Source organism: Diceros bicornis, chromosome 16 (genome assembly GCF_020826845.1).
Source record: "Diceros bicornis minor isolate mBicDic1 chromosome 16, mDicBic1.mat.cur, whole genome shotgun sequence".
NCBI classification, from domain to species: domain Eukaryota; kingdom Metazoa; phylum Chordata; class Mammalia; order Perissodactyla; family Rhinocerotidae; genus Diceros; species Diceros bicornis.
In genome coordinates this window covers 45,105,536-45,124,253 of record NC_080755.1, presented here as the reverse complement: position 1 = coordinate 45,124,253, position 18,718 = coordinate 45,105,536, and the positions used below count along the sequence as shown (strand labels likewise).

At 37.8% G+C, this 18,718-nt stretch overlaps 1 protein-coding gene across 1 annotated transcript in view; it reads right to left on the bottom strand.

Annotated features, from left to right (window-relative positions):
- Window positions 1–18,718, bottom strand: part of DCC (DCC netrin 1 receptor) — a 1,099,744-nt gene that overhangs the window by 412,715 nt on the left and 668,311 nt on the right. The window contains exons 6-7 of the mRNA XM_058557158.1: window positions 17,924–18,078; window positions 15,266–15,386 (exon numbers count right to left, since the gene is read on the bottom strand). Of these exons, the coding sequence (XP_058413141.1) occupies window positions 15,266–15,386; window positions 17,924–18,078 (276 nt within the window). The remainder of the gene's footprint in view (window positions 1–15,265; window positions 15,387–17,923; window positions 18,079–18,718) is intronic.

Below are 18,718 nucleotides of genomic sequence, written 5' to 3'. Positions count from 1 at the left end.
TTTATTTCTCTGTTCTAATCCTTGTCTGCCACAGATAGAAGGAGAGACAAAGAGGAGAGAGAAGAAAAAGAAGTGATCATTTTTACCCTTCTAGTAGCTAAGGGCTAATCAAATCAATATGTTCTCGTTCCGGCAGTGACAGAATTCAGTGGTTATCTTACGTTAATGCATAAACCTTTAACTATTATTCCAAGATGGCAATACAATGAGTCCCTTCCTCAAAGCTGGGTAAAATATGTCCAGCAAGGAGGAACGTCTCATCAGTAGAAGAATGATTCACTTATATCCTATCAAGGATGCATAATAAGGCCCTGTCATACTCTCCTTAAAGCTTTTCATTACCATCAGCAATGCCAATAACTTACAGGATTCCCAGTCAGCATCAAAAGCTCCTTTTCAATTCAAATGCAAACTGCTAACCATTTGCTCTTCCATAATTTGTGAATTTATCTTTCTCTCTGTGAGCATAGTTGCCACTCAGTTCAGACCATAACTATTTCCCTCTGGGGATATTACAAAATATTCTGCATTCATCTTTCCTTTTGCTCCAATCTATCAAATACACACAGCAGAATATTGCTTTTCAGTCAGACTATTAATTTTGCCTGTTTCAATTACAAATTTTTCAATTACATGCTTTGAGATCTTTTAAATATTTACTTCTGTTGCTTCACCTTTTACTGTATCATAGTTTATACTTGGCATTATCAAGTAACCAGTAACATAAAGTACTTGCCTTTCAGGCCTTCTAATGAGTAATTGAGAATCTGCCCTTGTTAGGCCCTTTACCAAGTGCTTAAAATGCAAAGGCAGGAACCCTCAAGGAACTCACAATCCAGACTCTTTCCGTCAAAATGCACTTAAATTACTCTTCCTGGCTTTCCACTCCACTTCAGTAGCCCAGGTTTGGTTCCCAGGCTCGGACCTACACCACTCATCTGTCAGTGGCCATGCTGTGGCAGCAACTCACGTACAAAAAGAGGAAGATTGGCAACAGATGTTAGCTCAGGGCAAATCTTTTTCAGGAAAAAAAAAAAAAAAGGAAACAACTAGCCCAAAACAGAGTCACTTGGGCTAAGCCTCACCTCAGAAAACCAAGACTTAATTGCAGTTTCAGCCTCTCCCAGGAGTGGAATTTTAAACCAATCAGTCTGGAATTTCCCAATCAACACTAGCGAGGTAATTTCTGGATAGGATCCCTGCCGTTCCCGGCCCCTAAGGGAAGGTGACCTTGCCTGAAACAATCAGCTCTTCGTTTTTATGACTTCTTCATTCTGCCCTCTTCTGCCTATACAAACATTCCATTTTGTACAGTTCCTCAGAGCTCCCTTCTGTTTGCTAGATGGGATGCTGCTTGATTCATGACTTATTTAATAAAGCCAATTAGATCTTCAAATTTACTCAGTTGAATTTTGCTTTATAACAGTAAGAAATGGCTTTACCATCTACTCAGTTAAATCAAGAATCTAGGAATCATCTCAGGTTCCTAATGCATTTAAACGTACTAGTAATTACCTCCACGTTTTAAAGCCTTTCTAATACATCTGCTCACTCTTTTTGTACTGCTGTGGTAGATGGCCTCATTCTCTCTTGCCCAGCCTATTGCCAAGACACCTGCCCAATTAGTTTTGCTATTTCCAGTCCCTCTTCCTGCCACCGTCAACCCAGCTATCATCCACACTGCTTCCAGAGGTAGGTTTTAAAAACACTGATAGGAGCATGCCTATCTTTTATATCCTAGCCACCAATATCCCATGCAGCCTAGACAAGAAGTCCAAGTTTTTTTGCATATTCTAAAAGATACTCTGTGATCCAGCCCCTGCATCTCTCTCCCATTTTACTGAACCACACATGATTCTCTGAACATGTACTTTTGCTTCTGTGCTATTTCTTTCTACCAGCCATTTCTTTGCCCTTCTGGACAGCTTGCCAAAATCATATTCCTACTTCAAAGTCCATCTTAGCTCAGATGTCACATCCTCAGCAATAAATTCCTCTGATTCTTATGGAAAGAGTTGCTTAAGCCCTCCATTTTGCTACCCCTGCATCTTCTATTTACATACTCCTGGGACTCATGGTGATGATTTGTTCTACTCCAAACTTCCCTATTAGACTAGAAGCTTGAGCAACCACTTAGCATTCGCATTCAGAAAATAGGCATAGCTTCTTCTAGGATAATGTTTTATGTGCAAAATATGACATACTTGATATGAGATTTTATTGTTGTTGTTGCTCCCCATATAAAAAGTATTTATCACTTCACTCAGTTGAATTTCCCCAAGGGTCATGTTATCCTTTCTAGGCAAGCATGTTAAAGACCTAAAATATCTGATCAGAATTGGGCTCAAAGGCTCATATTAAATAATGAGAAGTAAGGCTCACATATGAAAAGAAAACAGGGGGCCTGTATGTCCGAAATTGGACATGGAATTCATGAGATTCAAAGGCTTATGTCTCAGCCAACAATTCTGCTCTCATGCCTCTTTCTATTTATGAAATCAAGAAGATAAGGCAAGGCAAGGATATAAAATAAACTACATAGTATTTTTATTTCTTTCTTCTTCCAAGTGAGTTCCACACTGTTAGGAGAAAATCTTTTAGAGAAAGAAACATTCTTGTCTATTCTGCTTTTGTACATTTTCATATACACACACTCAGTTGACATCTTTCAGAGCTAAAGAATATTTTATCTGATTTTCAGGTAGATCTGTATTTAAATAGGAATTGGGACCGAAAATTATCAGGAAATATGGGAAACTGGCTTTTCTATTTGACTTTTCCTGCTTTATAATGATGCATGTTTTATTTTGAAGATGGGTTATTTTTTATTTCAAGTGAATTTTCTTATGTTTTACAATATATCAAACTCAGATATCATCTAAATGAAGAAATATGTTTTGTAAATATTGTCAGGGGAAATTAAGGTCATCTATAGATTCTTGGTGGATATTTTTCAGCAAAAAATAACAGAGAACTATGCATAGCACACACTATCATTTAGGCTTATTAACTAACTATTGTTTTTATGAACTACATTATAGGTTAAAGAGCTATGAGTAGATACTTTATGTAAAAGGAAATGCCCCCCTTCTCCCTTATTTTTAAACTATTTTGTAACCTGGAGCTTCTTATTTAAAGCTGGGAACAAAATAAAGCAATAAGTGAAATAACTTTTCAAAACCATAGAAGCCTTGTCATTCTGTGTGCCTAGTGGTACTACCATCCTTCTGAAATAGAATTAGAACAACAGAAATCCACCAAGCACTGGCAGTGTTACAATTTAAAGAGCATTAATACAAGGAATTAAACTTTCTTTGAATGGCATCTACCATCTCTAATTTGCATTTAGTTTGTGTGTCTTTATACATTTTCTGGGTATTTAATAAATGTTGAATAATTAATACACCGTTACAAGTCACTCTGTCTTAATTGTATTTGGTAATTAAGATTAGTTGTGTCAAATTTATTTTCACTTAAACTATGGATTCCTGGGTAGCAGGGATTATGTGATATTCACCTTTAAGACTCTTAAGACACATTCTATAACGGGCCCACATGTAGCAATGACCTCTAGCACAATAGGAATTTGGACAGACATCATTTGGGTGGCAGAATCTTAGAAATTTTAATTAGTTTCAAGTTGTTCTCTTTTCTCAATAATTCCCAGACTAGTCTGATTAGACTTAAAAAATCTGAAACATCACCCATTTACTTGACCGGGCTCCATGTGGTAGACAGAGCGTGGGTGGGCAGTCACGTTCGGGCAGAGTGGCTGAGAGAGTGGGTGTGAAGTCAGACTGCTTGCTAGCTGTGTGGCCTCCATAAGTTAGTTAACGTCCCTCGGCAGCAGTTTCCTCACCCATAAAGTAAGAAGAAATAATTGTATCTCCTCCACAGGACTCTCGAGAGGAATCAGTTAATATGTGATTGTAAAGCCCTGACTCAGCACAGTGCCCACAAATAAATATAGAGTAGTGTTTTCCAAATCCAGCTCCACCCTTGTATAGATATTTAATATTAGCATGGTATCTGACCTCTCTGAAGCACAATCTTCTAATCTGTGAAATGGGAATAGCAATATATTCTGGATTATTGTAGAAGTGAATGGAATGATGCATGTAACGTATTTAGTACATAGTATCTGACACAAGAAGATTCTTAAAAATGCTACTCTCTTCTGTGTTTTCCTTTTCTTCTGTATTTACATAAATCTTACTCTAGGTAGGGCTGATTATAGCTCTGCTGGCATGCTCTTTTCCATAAATTAAAATGGTGTTTATTTTCTCGTGTTTCTAAGTTTCTCATTGGATTGAAAAGACTAAAATATAAAAGGCTTATCTCCTAAGACCTTTTAAGTGTCCCAAGAGGCAGAGAATGCTCCCAGCAGTTTATTTGGGGGCTGAAGTCAAAGGCAAAATCACACTCACATTTCTAAAACCCTACCATGCTTTAGTATATATTGCTTGGCCTGATGCTCTTTGCATCCATGTATTTTGATTTCTAAAATAAAAATAATATAGTAGGGTTTTTATTATAAATATAGAGATAGATTTAGATTTAAATTTGTTTTAAAAGTTGGGGCCCATATTGCATAAAAACTTTATATTCTACTTTTTGTATTTTATTCTACTATTATTTACCTATTATATATATTTATCCCACTATATATTTATATTCCACTATTTATATTTTATATTCCACTTATCACTGTAGTGTATCACATCCTGGGGGAATGGCAGAGGTTAGTGTCACTCTTAAAGTCCTAAAGAATGGTAATTTCTGTCATATTCTAATTTAATTCCCCAATCTGGTCCCCAGAAAAATCAGAGCAAACATAGAGGACCACAGTGCACAACCACAGATTTAACTAAGTGGGTAGTTCCCACTGCAGCAGCTATGTGAGATGCTATATCTTTGCATGAACAGATTAACAGGACCTCCAGTACCACATATTTAGCCATAGTGATGTTTTCTTTTCTGTCCCTATAAGAAAGGATAATCAAAACATCTTTTCATTCACTGGGAATGAAAAATATTAATTCATTTTCAATCATGGCTCAGGGCTATGTTAACACTCCCACGTTCCGTCATAATATAGTCCAAAGGAACCTAGACCATCCAGATATTTTACAGTATGTTCCATTTGTCCGTTATCTTAATGACATCATGTTGATCAGAAACTTAAGCAAGAAATGGCAAATATATGGAAGGTTTTGGTAAAACACATGCTCTAGGGGTGGGAGATAAACCCTATGAGGACACAATGGCCCATAACATCAGTAAACATTTTAAGGGCACTGTGGTTTGGGGCATAGAAAGACGTGTCCTACAAATAAGGACAAATTATTGTATCTCATGCTTCCAAACACTAAGAAAGAGTCACAATGCCTCTTAGCAGGTGGGTTCTGCAGGCAGCACATTCTGTTCTGACCTATTTACCAGGTAATATGAAAGGCTGTCACCTTTGAGTAGGATGTCCAGAGTAGAAACAGGTATTGTAACAGGTCCAGGCTGTGATGCAAGTGGCTCTGCCACTTGTACTGTACAATCAAGTAGACTCTGTAGTATTAGAGGTATGGGTGGTAGGAGAAAAAAAAAAAAATCTATGTGGCAGTTATGTCAGGCCTCAATAGAGGAATCACAATGTAAACCCTTAGAGTTCTGTAGCAAAGTCCTGCTATCTGCAGCAGAGAATTATATACCATTTATAAAATGAATTCTGGCAGAATATTGGACCTTGTTGGAGTAAGAACACCTAACTATAAGACAATCAACTGACCAAGTAGCTGGAATTGCTCCTCATGAGCTGGGTTCTCTGAGATGCACCAAGTCAAAAGGTCAGGTGACACCATCATCAACTCATAGTAAGATGAAAGTATTATACCTGGCATCAGGTACAAGCATGACCAGAGGGCATAATAGCAGATGGCCTTGACCTCCATGTTTTCAATCACTTTTGTACAAGTACCTTCCCCCTCACCTAACACTTATGACCAAATGACAGGAGGAAAAAGACCAAGCTTTGTCAGCTTGGTATGTGGGTGTGTGAGTGTACTCAAAATAGATGGCTGCTGTACTATAGCCTCACTTAGGGATAGCTCTGAAAGAGAACAGTAAGAGAACTTTTCCTTATAAGCAGAGTGTTGGGTATACCAGGTCATCTATCTTATACGAAAAGAGAAATTACCCAACATAAGAATATATATAGACTGTGAGCAAAGCTAAATGGCTTGACTGATTGACCAGGGGACTGGAGGGAGAGTGATTGGAAGATCAGGGACAAAGAGGTTTGGAAAAGAGGGATGTGGATGGGCCTATTAGAGTGAATACCAAATGTAAAGATCTTCAAATCACATCTAAACACCAGATTGTATTCACCTCCATGAAAGAGGCACTAAAAAATCAAGTAGATGGAACAATTCAGTCGGCATCAGCCAGTCTCCAGTCGTGGCACAAAAGGTGCATGAATGAAGAGGCTATTGTGGCGGGGATAGAGCCTATCCATTGCCCAACAGCATGGGATCAAACTCAACAAAGCTGCTGCTACTCACCAGCAACTACTGCCACTGCCATATATCCAACCTACCAGTAACAGAACAAATGTTACCCAATAAAACACCGTTCCTTGAGGACAGCAACTAGCCTATTGGTGACATGTTGTTTATATCGGACTCCTTCCACTCTGGAAAGAGCAGGAATTCACCTTGACTGGAATATACACATAATCTTCCTTTCCTGCTCTCAGGGCTTCACAGCCTGCAGCACTCTCTAAGAACTCACAAAGTATTTGAGCCACCAACATGGCATCCTGCATAACACTGAAAAAGATGAAATAACTCACTTTACAGCAAAAGAGGTGTAGGCATGAATACATGACCATGAAATCTATTGATCCTATCACATACCAACCACTGAGAAACTGCTGAATTGATACAGCCTCTTGGAGGAGCAAATGAAGAAACAGATTGGAGATAATATCCTAAGAAGATGGAGTGCCTTTTTCTAGGGTACAGTATATACTCTAAATCAATGTCCAGTATACAGTGCCATGATCCCAACAAGTAGAGTACATGGGTACAAGAGATTGAGGTAGGTTTGGTCCTGCATACCATTGCTCCCAGTGACCCAGTTAGGGAATCTGTGTTGCTCATCCCTGCAACTCTAGGCTCTGTGGACTTACACTTCCTAGTCCTCAGAGGAGGAATGCTTCCATTGAACTTTGACCTAATATTGCTGCTGGGTCATTTCAGGCTTCTTGTGCCAAAATACCAGTAGGAAAAGCAAGAATAATAACCCAGATCATCAGGAGAAGGTGGGGAACAGACAGGGAAGACTATGCTGGTACCCAGGTGATCTACTGGAATGTCTCTTGGTACTTCCCCAATTTTGATGGTAAGTAGACTAGGACAGTTTCAATGATTTGTGAAGGGATAGAAGTTTGAGTCATCCCACCAGATAATCCTCATAGACCAGCAGAAATGCTAGTCGAGGGGGAGAGGAATGAATAACGGGTAGGAGGAGAGAAACAGTGAGTACCAGTTGCAGCCTTGAGACCAGTTGCAGTTGCACTGGTGGGGGTTTTAGTTTATCCTATTAACCTTCCTCTTTTCCCCAGGGAATAAGACCAACCTATATCCCGGAATAGTTATTTCTAGAATGTATTACATGAAGCAAATTGATTTGAGTGGCACAACAAAAGGACTGTAGTGGATAGAGTGGTGCACCATCCAGATCTCCCTTTCAGGACTGTGGCACTCATTCCTCCAGCTGGAAGGAGTGATGAAGGCTGATGGCTCCCTATTGAACCCATCTCCAGTAATTGCCTTCAGCTGAAGAAAACCACCTCAGTCACGGTCTCACCCATCTCGGGGTAGAGGAACAAGAGGAGCCACCTCAGCTTCAAAGATTTCTGTGGGATCATCTGAGGCCTTTGTTGTTACCGCATTGTAATTCATTCCTTCAATTTGTGTATATGAGTAGCATTTCGTTGTAGTTCTATCAATGTTGATATAACTTTGGCAGTTAAAAATCATACTGATAGAATTTTAGATATTAAATTATATATACCTCCTACTAATTATTACATTGATAACTCAAAATTCTTTAATATATATATATGTATTTGTGTGTGTACACACACACCTGTCATCAAAAGGTGATTTATAGGTAAAAGGTAAAATATAACAAGTGCAAGACCATTTGGGTTCGAAGTAAAAATCGAGATTCTTCTTTTCCACTTCCCCCCTATAGAGTTAAAAAGAAAAGATATAGAATAACACTCTTTGGTGTGTTTACCACCGAAATCTTGAGGTGATCAATATTTATGAATCTATCAAGTCTTTCATATTGTATGGATTTATAGTTATTACTGGTCTCAGGACACTTCGTATTACTGTAGAATTCATTTCTAATTTCAAAGTCTGCCATACAGCCACATCCTCTTGATTAGTACTGAGCCAGCTTCCCACTTGAAACATGCCGAACGAAGGACAAGGTGAATGACAAGCCTTTATTTGCTGAGAAACCTCTGCCGACATGAAACTGGAAGAAGCAAGTCATTAAACTGATACTGCAAACTCTTCTGCAAACCTTTCCATCAGCAGTCATTTTGAAACAGACCTTTTCCCTTAACCTTGTCCACTGGGCTAAAACCCTAAACTTTGAATGGGGACTGTTGTTGACATATTTATTAATTCTTTTCTTGGAGGATAGAAACATATTCTAGAAGAAAGCTATCATTGTATCCATCCCAATAAATGCCTGCTATTTTTCCTGAGACTATACAAAGCAACGGAAGATTCTATAATAGCTAACATTTGTGTAGCAATTTACAGCCCACAAATCCCTTTTACATACATTTATTGCACTAAATCTTTGAGACAATTATCTACCGTATTTTACAGCTGTGGAAATGGAGACTTGGAAAGGTTAGGCAATATTGTCTAAGATTCTGTTCATAAATACATTCTATATTCAAATATAGTTTTAAATCTCTATAGGTAAACTACAGCAGGATGTAGAGATGATATGTGCCCACATCTTATATACTAGGTGAATATTATATGGTAAAAGATCAAATGACTGCTTTATGCCAAAATTGGGCCATCATTGAACCCCTCAGGGAAAGAGTTAGTTTGTGTCAACATTTCTCTAAGGGAAAGGAGACTTGGAGGTAGAAAATAAAAGAGCATAGACTATCTTCCTCTTATTTTTATCTTTACCTTGGCAAGCAGAAATAATTTTTCAGTAGATTGAATAAATTCATAGCCATATATCCTGAAGTAAATAACCACCTTGAAAAAAACGGTTCTATATCTTATTAGCTACAGTTAGTTACCAAGGTTTATAAGGGAAATTGTTCTTGGAAAGCTTATAAGCTATAATAACACCATGTTGGAAATTTGTTTCAAAAATATTAAGTTGCACTTTTATTCATTGAGACTCAATGAGGGAACTCTAAAGAGAATGTTTGTAGTTTTAATGAGCACCTCCACTTGTGTGAGGAAACTAATAACTCATTTTCCGCTTTGCGTCCATCAAAAGACCAGTATAGTACATGCAATTGGCTCTTCTAAATTATTTACAGAACTCCAGGAAAAATTTGATCCCACACTAAACACAATTGAGCATTTAAATCATAGTAACCCTTCTCATATTGAGACAAAAAAATCAACTTAATTGACCACCAGTGACTAACAGCAGATTAAGAAGGACATCCCTTCAACTTTTGTTACATTCTTTTACACAGTTGCTTATGGGGTATTACACTGACAAATTAAATTCTAACACATCTTGAAGTGTTAAGACTAATTGTACAATTTTTCATTGCTTCACACAATCCCACTGAAGGTACTATGCAAGAGTCAACATTTAGTAAGAAACACTATAATTAGCTGCAGTTAATATATAATTATATGGGTGTGCATCCAAATATGCCTCTTGTCCATTTGGATTTCAAGGTATTCTTCTCATACTGATACGGAATAAGTCACAAAAACAGACCCAAAGACTTCTGATCTTATGTCTTAATGTTCATTACCAGACAAATACTTTTGTTAATTTTAGGCTATATGATATCCTGCCTTAATAAAATGTTTAAAATTCAACGTCATTTGTAATCAGTAACGTTTTCCAGTGGAGGACAGGGAACTGATAACAGCTCACATTTTTCCATAATGCCTAATCAATATATTTCCCCTCCTACAGTGAGGAACTCAATTTTGTTACCAATGTTGGAAAAAAATAAAATCAGCATCAGAAAATATTCAATATTAACATGAGACACATAAACCACTTTCACTTCTTCTGTGGAAGGCATGATATGGTATCTTGTCCAAGCAAACCAACATTTAGGAAATGTTTATGATAGCATTTATTCATTTGCAATCATATAGCCTTTCTGTGCATAGTAGAATATGAAGAATACATTATTTCTTCACACGGCAACTTTATTCTATCTTCACCCATTTTTGCCATTAAATTAAAAATATTCCAGACTACATATGCCCTGATCTTAGCTGCATTCCCAATTCCCTGACCCTCAACTCCCCCACCCAACAAGTTAGATATTTCTAATTCCTTCCACTGCAGACCACTGCCAGGAAACTGAATTTACCAAGCAGCAAGAACTAGGATAACTAACTGAGAGAGAACTGATATCCTATATCTATCTTATCTTTAGTTCCTGCTTTGCTCCCTTCCCCATCTCCCTCAGCACCAGAAAATTGCAACTTTTCCACCCAGCTACCAAATAGTCGTCTTAATCTAATTACTACCTACCCACACTCCAGTTTACCAGATGGTGACTCAAGGGTAATTAATTCATCAGCACCCGCTATGCCAATCGGATCCTAATTTATTGCTTACCTGTTTGCAACTCTGGCTACTGAAACTTCTTATTCTTATGACACCTGACACATTGATTTTTGATACTTTTTGACTGGGCTATTCACTGATTAGTGGACTTGGAGCTATAGTTAGTCTCCTTCATTTAGAAAAGGGACTTCTTGACCAATGTCCCTCCCAAAATAACTAAATGAATGAATGAATGAATGAATAAACAAACAATAACAACGATACAACTTTCCCTCAGCTCCTAGAAGAGATTAATAGACAACACAAGCTATTCAAGTCAGCTAAACTATTTTAACTTGCATTCACTACCACTTACGTAATATGGCTAAGTATTTTTTAAGTGTATACCGTCTTCTTAACTGTGCAGGAGGCCATTGTGTATGCACATGTCTGTGTGAGTGCACATGTTTTAAGTATACATATAGAGAGGCATTAGTCTGGAACTGTGTGTATGGTGTTACGGCATTAAATATACCACTATTGATAGAACTTCCTATAGTATAATGATTTTTTAAAATGCTATTGATCTTGATCTTTATCTAGAGGAAACCATGTATAGATTTCACATGCTACAGTGCACACATTTCAAATATTTTTCCCAAACCCATTTTCCAGAGAGAAAAACAAGTCATTAACTTAATTTAATTTAGTAGATTATGTTTACTTTATTTCCTAAGTCACTCAGTGCTAAAGAGGGAATAGCTAAATATATATAAAGACTAGGTTGAAACTCTGTTAGGCTTTTGTCAATGTCCACCAGCAATGGACACTGGCTTGAATAGGTCATTGTGCATGCTTCAGTGAGAAGCAGATTGTTATGGTTGCCAAGAGTAACTCTCGGCCACAAGCCTGTGGACAGGCCAAAGCTGAACAGCTGGGCAATGCGGGCCCACAATGTGCCTCCAAATATATGGCTACTGTTTATTATTGAAACTTAAACAGAGAGAGCTCTGTTCTTCCCACTATGGTCAGCCTCAATGCTGAATTTATATTTATAGCTGGTCTCTCACCATCTGTGCACGCGGCCTACACTGCATCTCTGAGGAATTGGAGAGGTATTATTTGCAGACCTAATTAAATAGCCAGGAGAAAACAATCCATCATTTATAAGGGGGGAATGTAAAACAGTCACAACGGCATCCTGTCATGCTTTCTGATTTTTGTTTTCATTTTCTTTTACTTTCATCTAATCCAATGCCAAATACAATAAATACTGACCAAGAGTGTAGAATCCACTGACGACACTTTACCATCTAGATGGGAGAAGAATAAATTAGCAAGTTTCTCCAAGGCTTGCTTAGCGAGGAGGTAAATGATGTACCTGCCAAAGGAAGCCTTGCTCTTTTAAGGTCACGTAGACCCAATGAATCAGGGCCTGAGAAAGATGCAAGACACCACTAATAAAGGGCTACCTGTTGAAGTCAGAACCTCCTGGTACAAGTGATATTGCATGCCTATAATTGGTTTATTGAACGAGCTGAGCTACTCAGATATTAAAAAGAAATAGTTTTATTTTCTCCTATCATCTACTTTCAAACACACACTGTCAGATCCATCTCCTACCCCTGATAACAACTTGGTCCAATCCTCTGGACCTGGGGTCACTTTAAAATATTTAAAAAATCTTATCTTCAGCTATCAAAAACAACAACGACAACACACACACACAAACCAGTGAGATCTAAATCAAAACATTAATCTAATGTTCAATTTAAAGTTTCTTCACACGTCCCAGAGTAGGCCTGAGACAAAATACGGGGAAGGGCAGTGGGACTCTCTGTCACCTGTGTTTTCAGTCTCTTGGACCTATTTTTTGCCCCTCTGCTTAGGGCTTCTCCAGGGTCAGAGAGGAGAGGATGGATTTGTAGTAAAGAGACAAAGGCTGTTTTTCTCAGCTTGTGCTCTCAAAAGTCCATAGTCATAGAGGGCGTCCACATGCCTCTTCTTTGTGGAGCAGCTCTGTGGGTTCTTCAGAGACCCCTCAAACTTAAGAATCCCCTCACTTGCCCGTTTCCTGAAGCAAGAAAGGCACAGTCTGGTTGGCCTTCAGCACCAGCTCCCCAGCTCACCTCGACCCCAGGCAGCGTCCCTTTAGTGTCTTTTGGTTGAGGTCACCTCAGCAGGCAGGACCTCGTGGGTCAGGTCCTTGCAATATGACTTCAGCCCTGCTCTAATCAAGTGCAACTTACACTCTTGTTCTTCTCAAAGGTGGAACTAAAGCTTCTTCCCGCAGCTGCCTTCCCCTTTCTCCTCCCAGGATTGTGGGCAGCCCCAGACTGCTTCCAGTCTTAATAAGTTATCCATTTTCCATTTTTGCAAGCACTCCCCAGTAAAACACACTCACACACACACACACACACACACAAACACACACACACACACACACACACAATCTGTTCAAGAGGTTTTCCTGGTGCCTCCCTAGCTTGGCTTGTATGGGAAGGAAAATACCAGGATAATCTCTAATCCTGTGAATTCCAATACTTCAAAGAATCCTCCAGCCCTATGGGCAGGGGAAGATCACTGGCAATGTCTGGTCAGTGCCGACAAGTCCTAAGAGAATGCCTCTCACACCTCCCTTTAGAAATATGGGATTACTTATCTGGCACTGTTCTCAGCTTTACGGCCTTAGCTGAAAATCAGGGTTAACTAGAATTCTGCTCTGTGACTTGTATAGCAGCTAATAGTAGCGTAAGCATGGTCATGTTATCGTTACTAATGAAATGGTGCAGTTTTTAAAGCCTGGCTCACGTTAGAGACTCTGATTTTAGAGCTTCCGTTTCTCCTACTTATCCATTACTGTTTAAGCAGAGGAGAATGTACTTAGTCACACAAATGAAGTTACACTAACACTTAAAGCACATTAAATGGAGGGAAAAGAAATAGTCCATCACAGAAATGGGCGATCTTGAGCAAGAGTTAATTGTCCCTTGTAATTCCTAGATAGTTCCTTTACTCCTTTGTGACTGTTGTTCTATGGTTGCTTTTTTCTTTCAATCAAGAAAAAAGGGAAAGTCATCATTGTGAGCATTTTTGGGAGAATCTGAGAGTTTTCAGATAATCGGTTAGGGATGCACAAAATATAAGGCCTTAATAGGCAAATTTTAAATGATAGAAGCCAAAGAAAGACTATGTCTCATTTTCTATTAAATTTACTGCATAGTAAGTTTAAGACAAGAGTGAGTGAAGTCAAGAGGAAGGAAGTTGGTTTAAAAGAGTTGAAATTAACATAAGCAATAGATGATATGGAAACATTTCATAGGAGATATTAATATTTTAAAGTATTTGGATCTATACCAACAACTTCTCAATCTCTGATTTTAAAAAAAGGAATGGGGCCAGTCCGGTGGCTTAGAGGTTAAGTGCGCGGGCTCCGCTGCTGGCCGCCCACGTTCGGATCCTGGGCGCGCACCGACGCAGCGCTTCTCCGGCCATGCTGAGGCCACGTCCCACATACACCAACTAGAAGGATGTGCAGCTATGACATACAACTATCTACTGGGGCTTTGGTGAAGGAAAAAAAGGAGGAGGATTGGCAATAGATGTTAGCTCAGAGTCGGTCTTCCTCAGCCAAAAGAGGAGGATTAGCATGGATGTTAGCTCAGGGCTGATTTCCCTCACAAAAAAAAAAAAAAAGGAATTAATATTTTTAACCTTCTTTAGTGATACAACATTTCAGAGCTGGTGACCACTTTGTTTTTTCTTTTTATTTGTTTTTTTCCTAGTAGGAATTGTGTTGTTAATAAGGATGGTACATGACATGTCTAATATAGATTTATGCTAGTTTTGAATACACCAGCATATTAAACCTCCACAAGACTACAGAACAAAATAAAATTAAAATTTTATCAATTATAGAAAAAGGACAATTTATAAAAAAGTTTAAAAACGGAGAAAAATGGTTTTTACTTTCAAATGATTATTTCTGCTATTTCTCTGCCAACTTCCATTGAAACAAGAATATATATGTGTGTATGTGTGTATATACATATACTTATATACAACATATATGCATATAAATTCCATATATAATATATATGTATATAAGTACATACTAAGTTCCATATATATAATATAAACAAGTATATATGTATACTTGTTTCATATATATATATGAAACACCAGGAAGAAAGGCAAGCCCTAAAAGAGGGAAGAAAGTAATTTAGTGGTTGTTATCTTGACAACCAGAGGTCCCTGTTGTTCATGATGACTTTATCTCACTGGTTGGAGAGAGAAATATATATATATATAATTAGCTAGAAAAATATACCATCAATACACAAATGTACACTTTGATTAACTAAATAATTACAAATTAACTTTGAGAGATAGGGAAAACAATATGGATTTTACAAATGAACTGCACATAATTGTGACCACAGGTGCCAGAACAAAGTTCCCCTTATCTTACCAGGCTTAGGGACAATGAGCTGTGCACTGGTCTGAGCATTTCCAGCCTCATTTTCAGCCACACATTGATAAAAGCCTTCATCCGACTTCACCACTCCAAGGATCCGTAAGTTGCTTCCTCCCTAGGGAAAAGAAAAAGCAAGTGAAATATTTCAAAAAGCAAAAAACTCGAAAGTGACAAAATGAACATAAAATTTATAACACTTCACAGAAGAAACAAGAAGAGAGGCCATGAGTGTTCTCAGCTTCACAGATACGTCCTGTGTCCTGGGAATTGTCATAGATTCCCAGGACTCTGCTGAATTCAATTTAATCTAGTTCTGCAATGAAAAATATACTCACAAAAACATACACCACCCTCAATACCTAAATGAGCAGAAAACTCTTTTATTAGGTGTGGAATAAACAAATGTTAGCGTCAAAAAAAGTCTCACTCTTTTACTCGTTATTGAAGGAAACTCAAGTTTAGCAGCTGCTATGGAAAATAAGGCAAAATGAAACAAAAACACTGATCTTTGCAGCTTCTAAAGGACAAGAAATCTAGGTTGGATATTTTCTGAAAGTGTTTACTGAGAAAAAAATGTCTGGCAATCCTTTTAAAATTGTAATTGCTTTGACATGTACCCTTTTGGGGATTTGGAGGGGAGGCATGGTGGATATTTTATACCCATGTCATTCTTCTTATATGGCCAAATGGTTCACCTTCAGTAATCTATGCATTAAATACAGCAATGTTAACTCCTATTTTATGTAAATTGAGTCACCATCTTTTTCAAGGATGGATGATAAAATGATCTGGAGATAGCATTTAATTATACTAACTCAGTTTATCTTCAATATTAGTGTAAGAATTAGTTCACTAAGTGAGACGTGTTAAATCACTTCCCCTGAAGTCATTAAGAGATAAATATTACCTCATGGGGAATTCTTAATTGTTTTTAGTGCCTTGTAGTCAATTCTCAGCTGATGTAAAATTCTTAGATAAAGCTGACTAACTTCTAATTAACAATTCTCATATAAGTTACTATTTGTGCTAAATGTTACATGTGCGACAGAAAATGACTCTCAGATTTCTGGAGCTATTGGGCAAATATTTTTAAGCACAATTTAATGTGAATAGGGCTCATACTGTACATTTTCTTTTCACCTTAAGAAAAGAAACATTTCAATAGGTTGCCTATAATGAGTCATGCTGGGAGAAAGATTATTCAAACTGTAGAAAAAATAAATGTTGCATTTTATCATCTGTCCTTAAGGGCACTCAACAGTTTCCTTTCTATGCAAGTAGCATATATTTTAGGCATATACAGCACATTTCAAGTTGCCCCATGGCAGGTCATTTTTAATTCAGTGGTAGTGGAAATAGCATTGCACTTAAAGGAACTAATAGATTGATGTGGCATTCAAAAGTTAAATTGTTTCCCTTTCTTATTCTATTCCCAGCCAATTAACAAATGCAATTCAAGTGAAAAATGGTAAGTGGTGATAAAAGTGATAAAGATATCCTTTGTGGATTTATTCGTTAAGAACTCTTACAGTATGACAAAATGCATGCACTACGAGATTATGAAAGTTTCTGAAAGATGACTGGTCATGAAAGAGGAATCCACCATTGAGTGGAAGGCCGTGGAGAGAGCTTGTGCCTGGGCTCGAAGGACGCCTGTGCTCCAGTCCCATTCTGCCCAGAGACTGGGCTAAGATCACTCTTCTTTGACAGGGCCATGTCTGCATCTCAAACATAAGAGAAGCGGACCTAAAACATCCTTCTTTGGCTGAAAAGTTCTTTGATATTTAGAATTTTTCATATTTCTTTTATGTTCGTATATGTGAATTCAGAACCTCCAATGCCAACTTGCACCTAAAGGAGTGTTTTCACAGAGCATTTTTGAATGAGCAAAGCATTCTGCTGGTGACAGCAAAAACAATAATCATGACAGGTATTGAGCACTCACTATATACCAGGACAACAACTCAGTGAATACAATACCATTATTCCTAGTATCCCCAACAAGGAGAAGGACAGAGAGTGCACTAAAACTTAGAGAACCTATAAAAATTATTGTTCTTAGCTTCAATTCTTTCCAATGTTCAAAATTACAAAGCAACGTGAACTCTGGGTCTCCATGGCTTCTCTACCACTGCTACCACCATCCTCATTGTCATTGTCACCACTAGCCTTTCCTACTGCTCATGTAAGTTCAGCTGGTCCTATCTGGAAGTGTAGCAAATGAAAGCTATCTGTATTGTCAAAGACAGACTACTATAAACATAAGTAGCACATCTTGTTGAAATATTATAATGGGTAAAAGTCAAAGAAGTAAGAGATTCCTGGCTTCATATGGTCTAGAAATAGGTTCTAAGCTGTTCTTCCAAGAACTAGCAATGAGAATACTTGGAAAGATAGTCTTAGGCCTTCTGAGTTTTCTTTGTTTGTTTGTTTGCCTAAAACCTTGTCTGTAAAAAAGGAGCTGGACTGTTCTATCACTCTTTTTCAGCTCAAAAATTCTAAGTCTAAATAGCTATTTGCTTTATTAGAACAATTTTCTCAATACATCATAAAAATTCCCAACAGGAACCTTCTTCCCAGGAAAGAAAAACAACTGAAAACATAGTCAACAATGAATGGGATTATAAAGCTAGTATGAAAAAAGATAATTACCACTATCTGAAAATAATCACTAGGAATGACCACATCTCCATTCTTCATCCAATTCACAGTGGGCACAGGCTTTCCAGAGACTGCACACTCAAACTCAATATCCATGCTTTCATAGGCATAGAGGTTGGAAGGGTGAATTAAAAACCATGGTGGAACTGCAAAGACAGAAAGAAAAAGTGAGTGGGTGGGGATGTGAACTTGCATGCTAAGGTCTTCACTGAGTTAGAAACACTGTTCCAGGATAGAAAATATTTGTAATTCAAATAATTCCCCTGAACCCTTACTTTATTATACAGGAACTACTGTAGAACACATGTTTTTACCCCCCAAATGCAGTTAAACAGTTAGTTAATGGTGTTTTGCCACAATGAAAGGAAAAAAAAAGGAACACTTTTGGAAAAATATTCCATATAATAAACATTCGCACTACTCAAGTATTTGTATCCAATTGACCTACATAAATGACGCTGGAAAGCACATAAAGCTATGAAAACTATGCTGATAAAGTAAATAAAGGGAAGCCGATAGAACTGAGACAACCCGCGAGTATAAGACAAGAAATCTTAGTGTCCTTGCAATTCCAGAGTTTCTTAGGACGTGCTTAATGGGATGTACTCATTCCCTGTTGAAACCGGCTGTGGCAATAGGGCTCTAAAAATGACTATTATCTTTACTGTGGACACGTTCCTATTGTCCTAGCAATTATCTATTGTTGTGTATTACTGTACTGCATTATTATTTTCTCAGCATGGTATGTGATATAATAATTTAATTTAATGTCTTAATTACCATAGT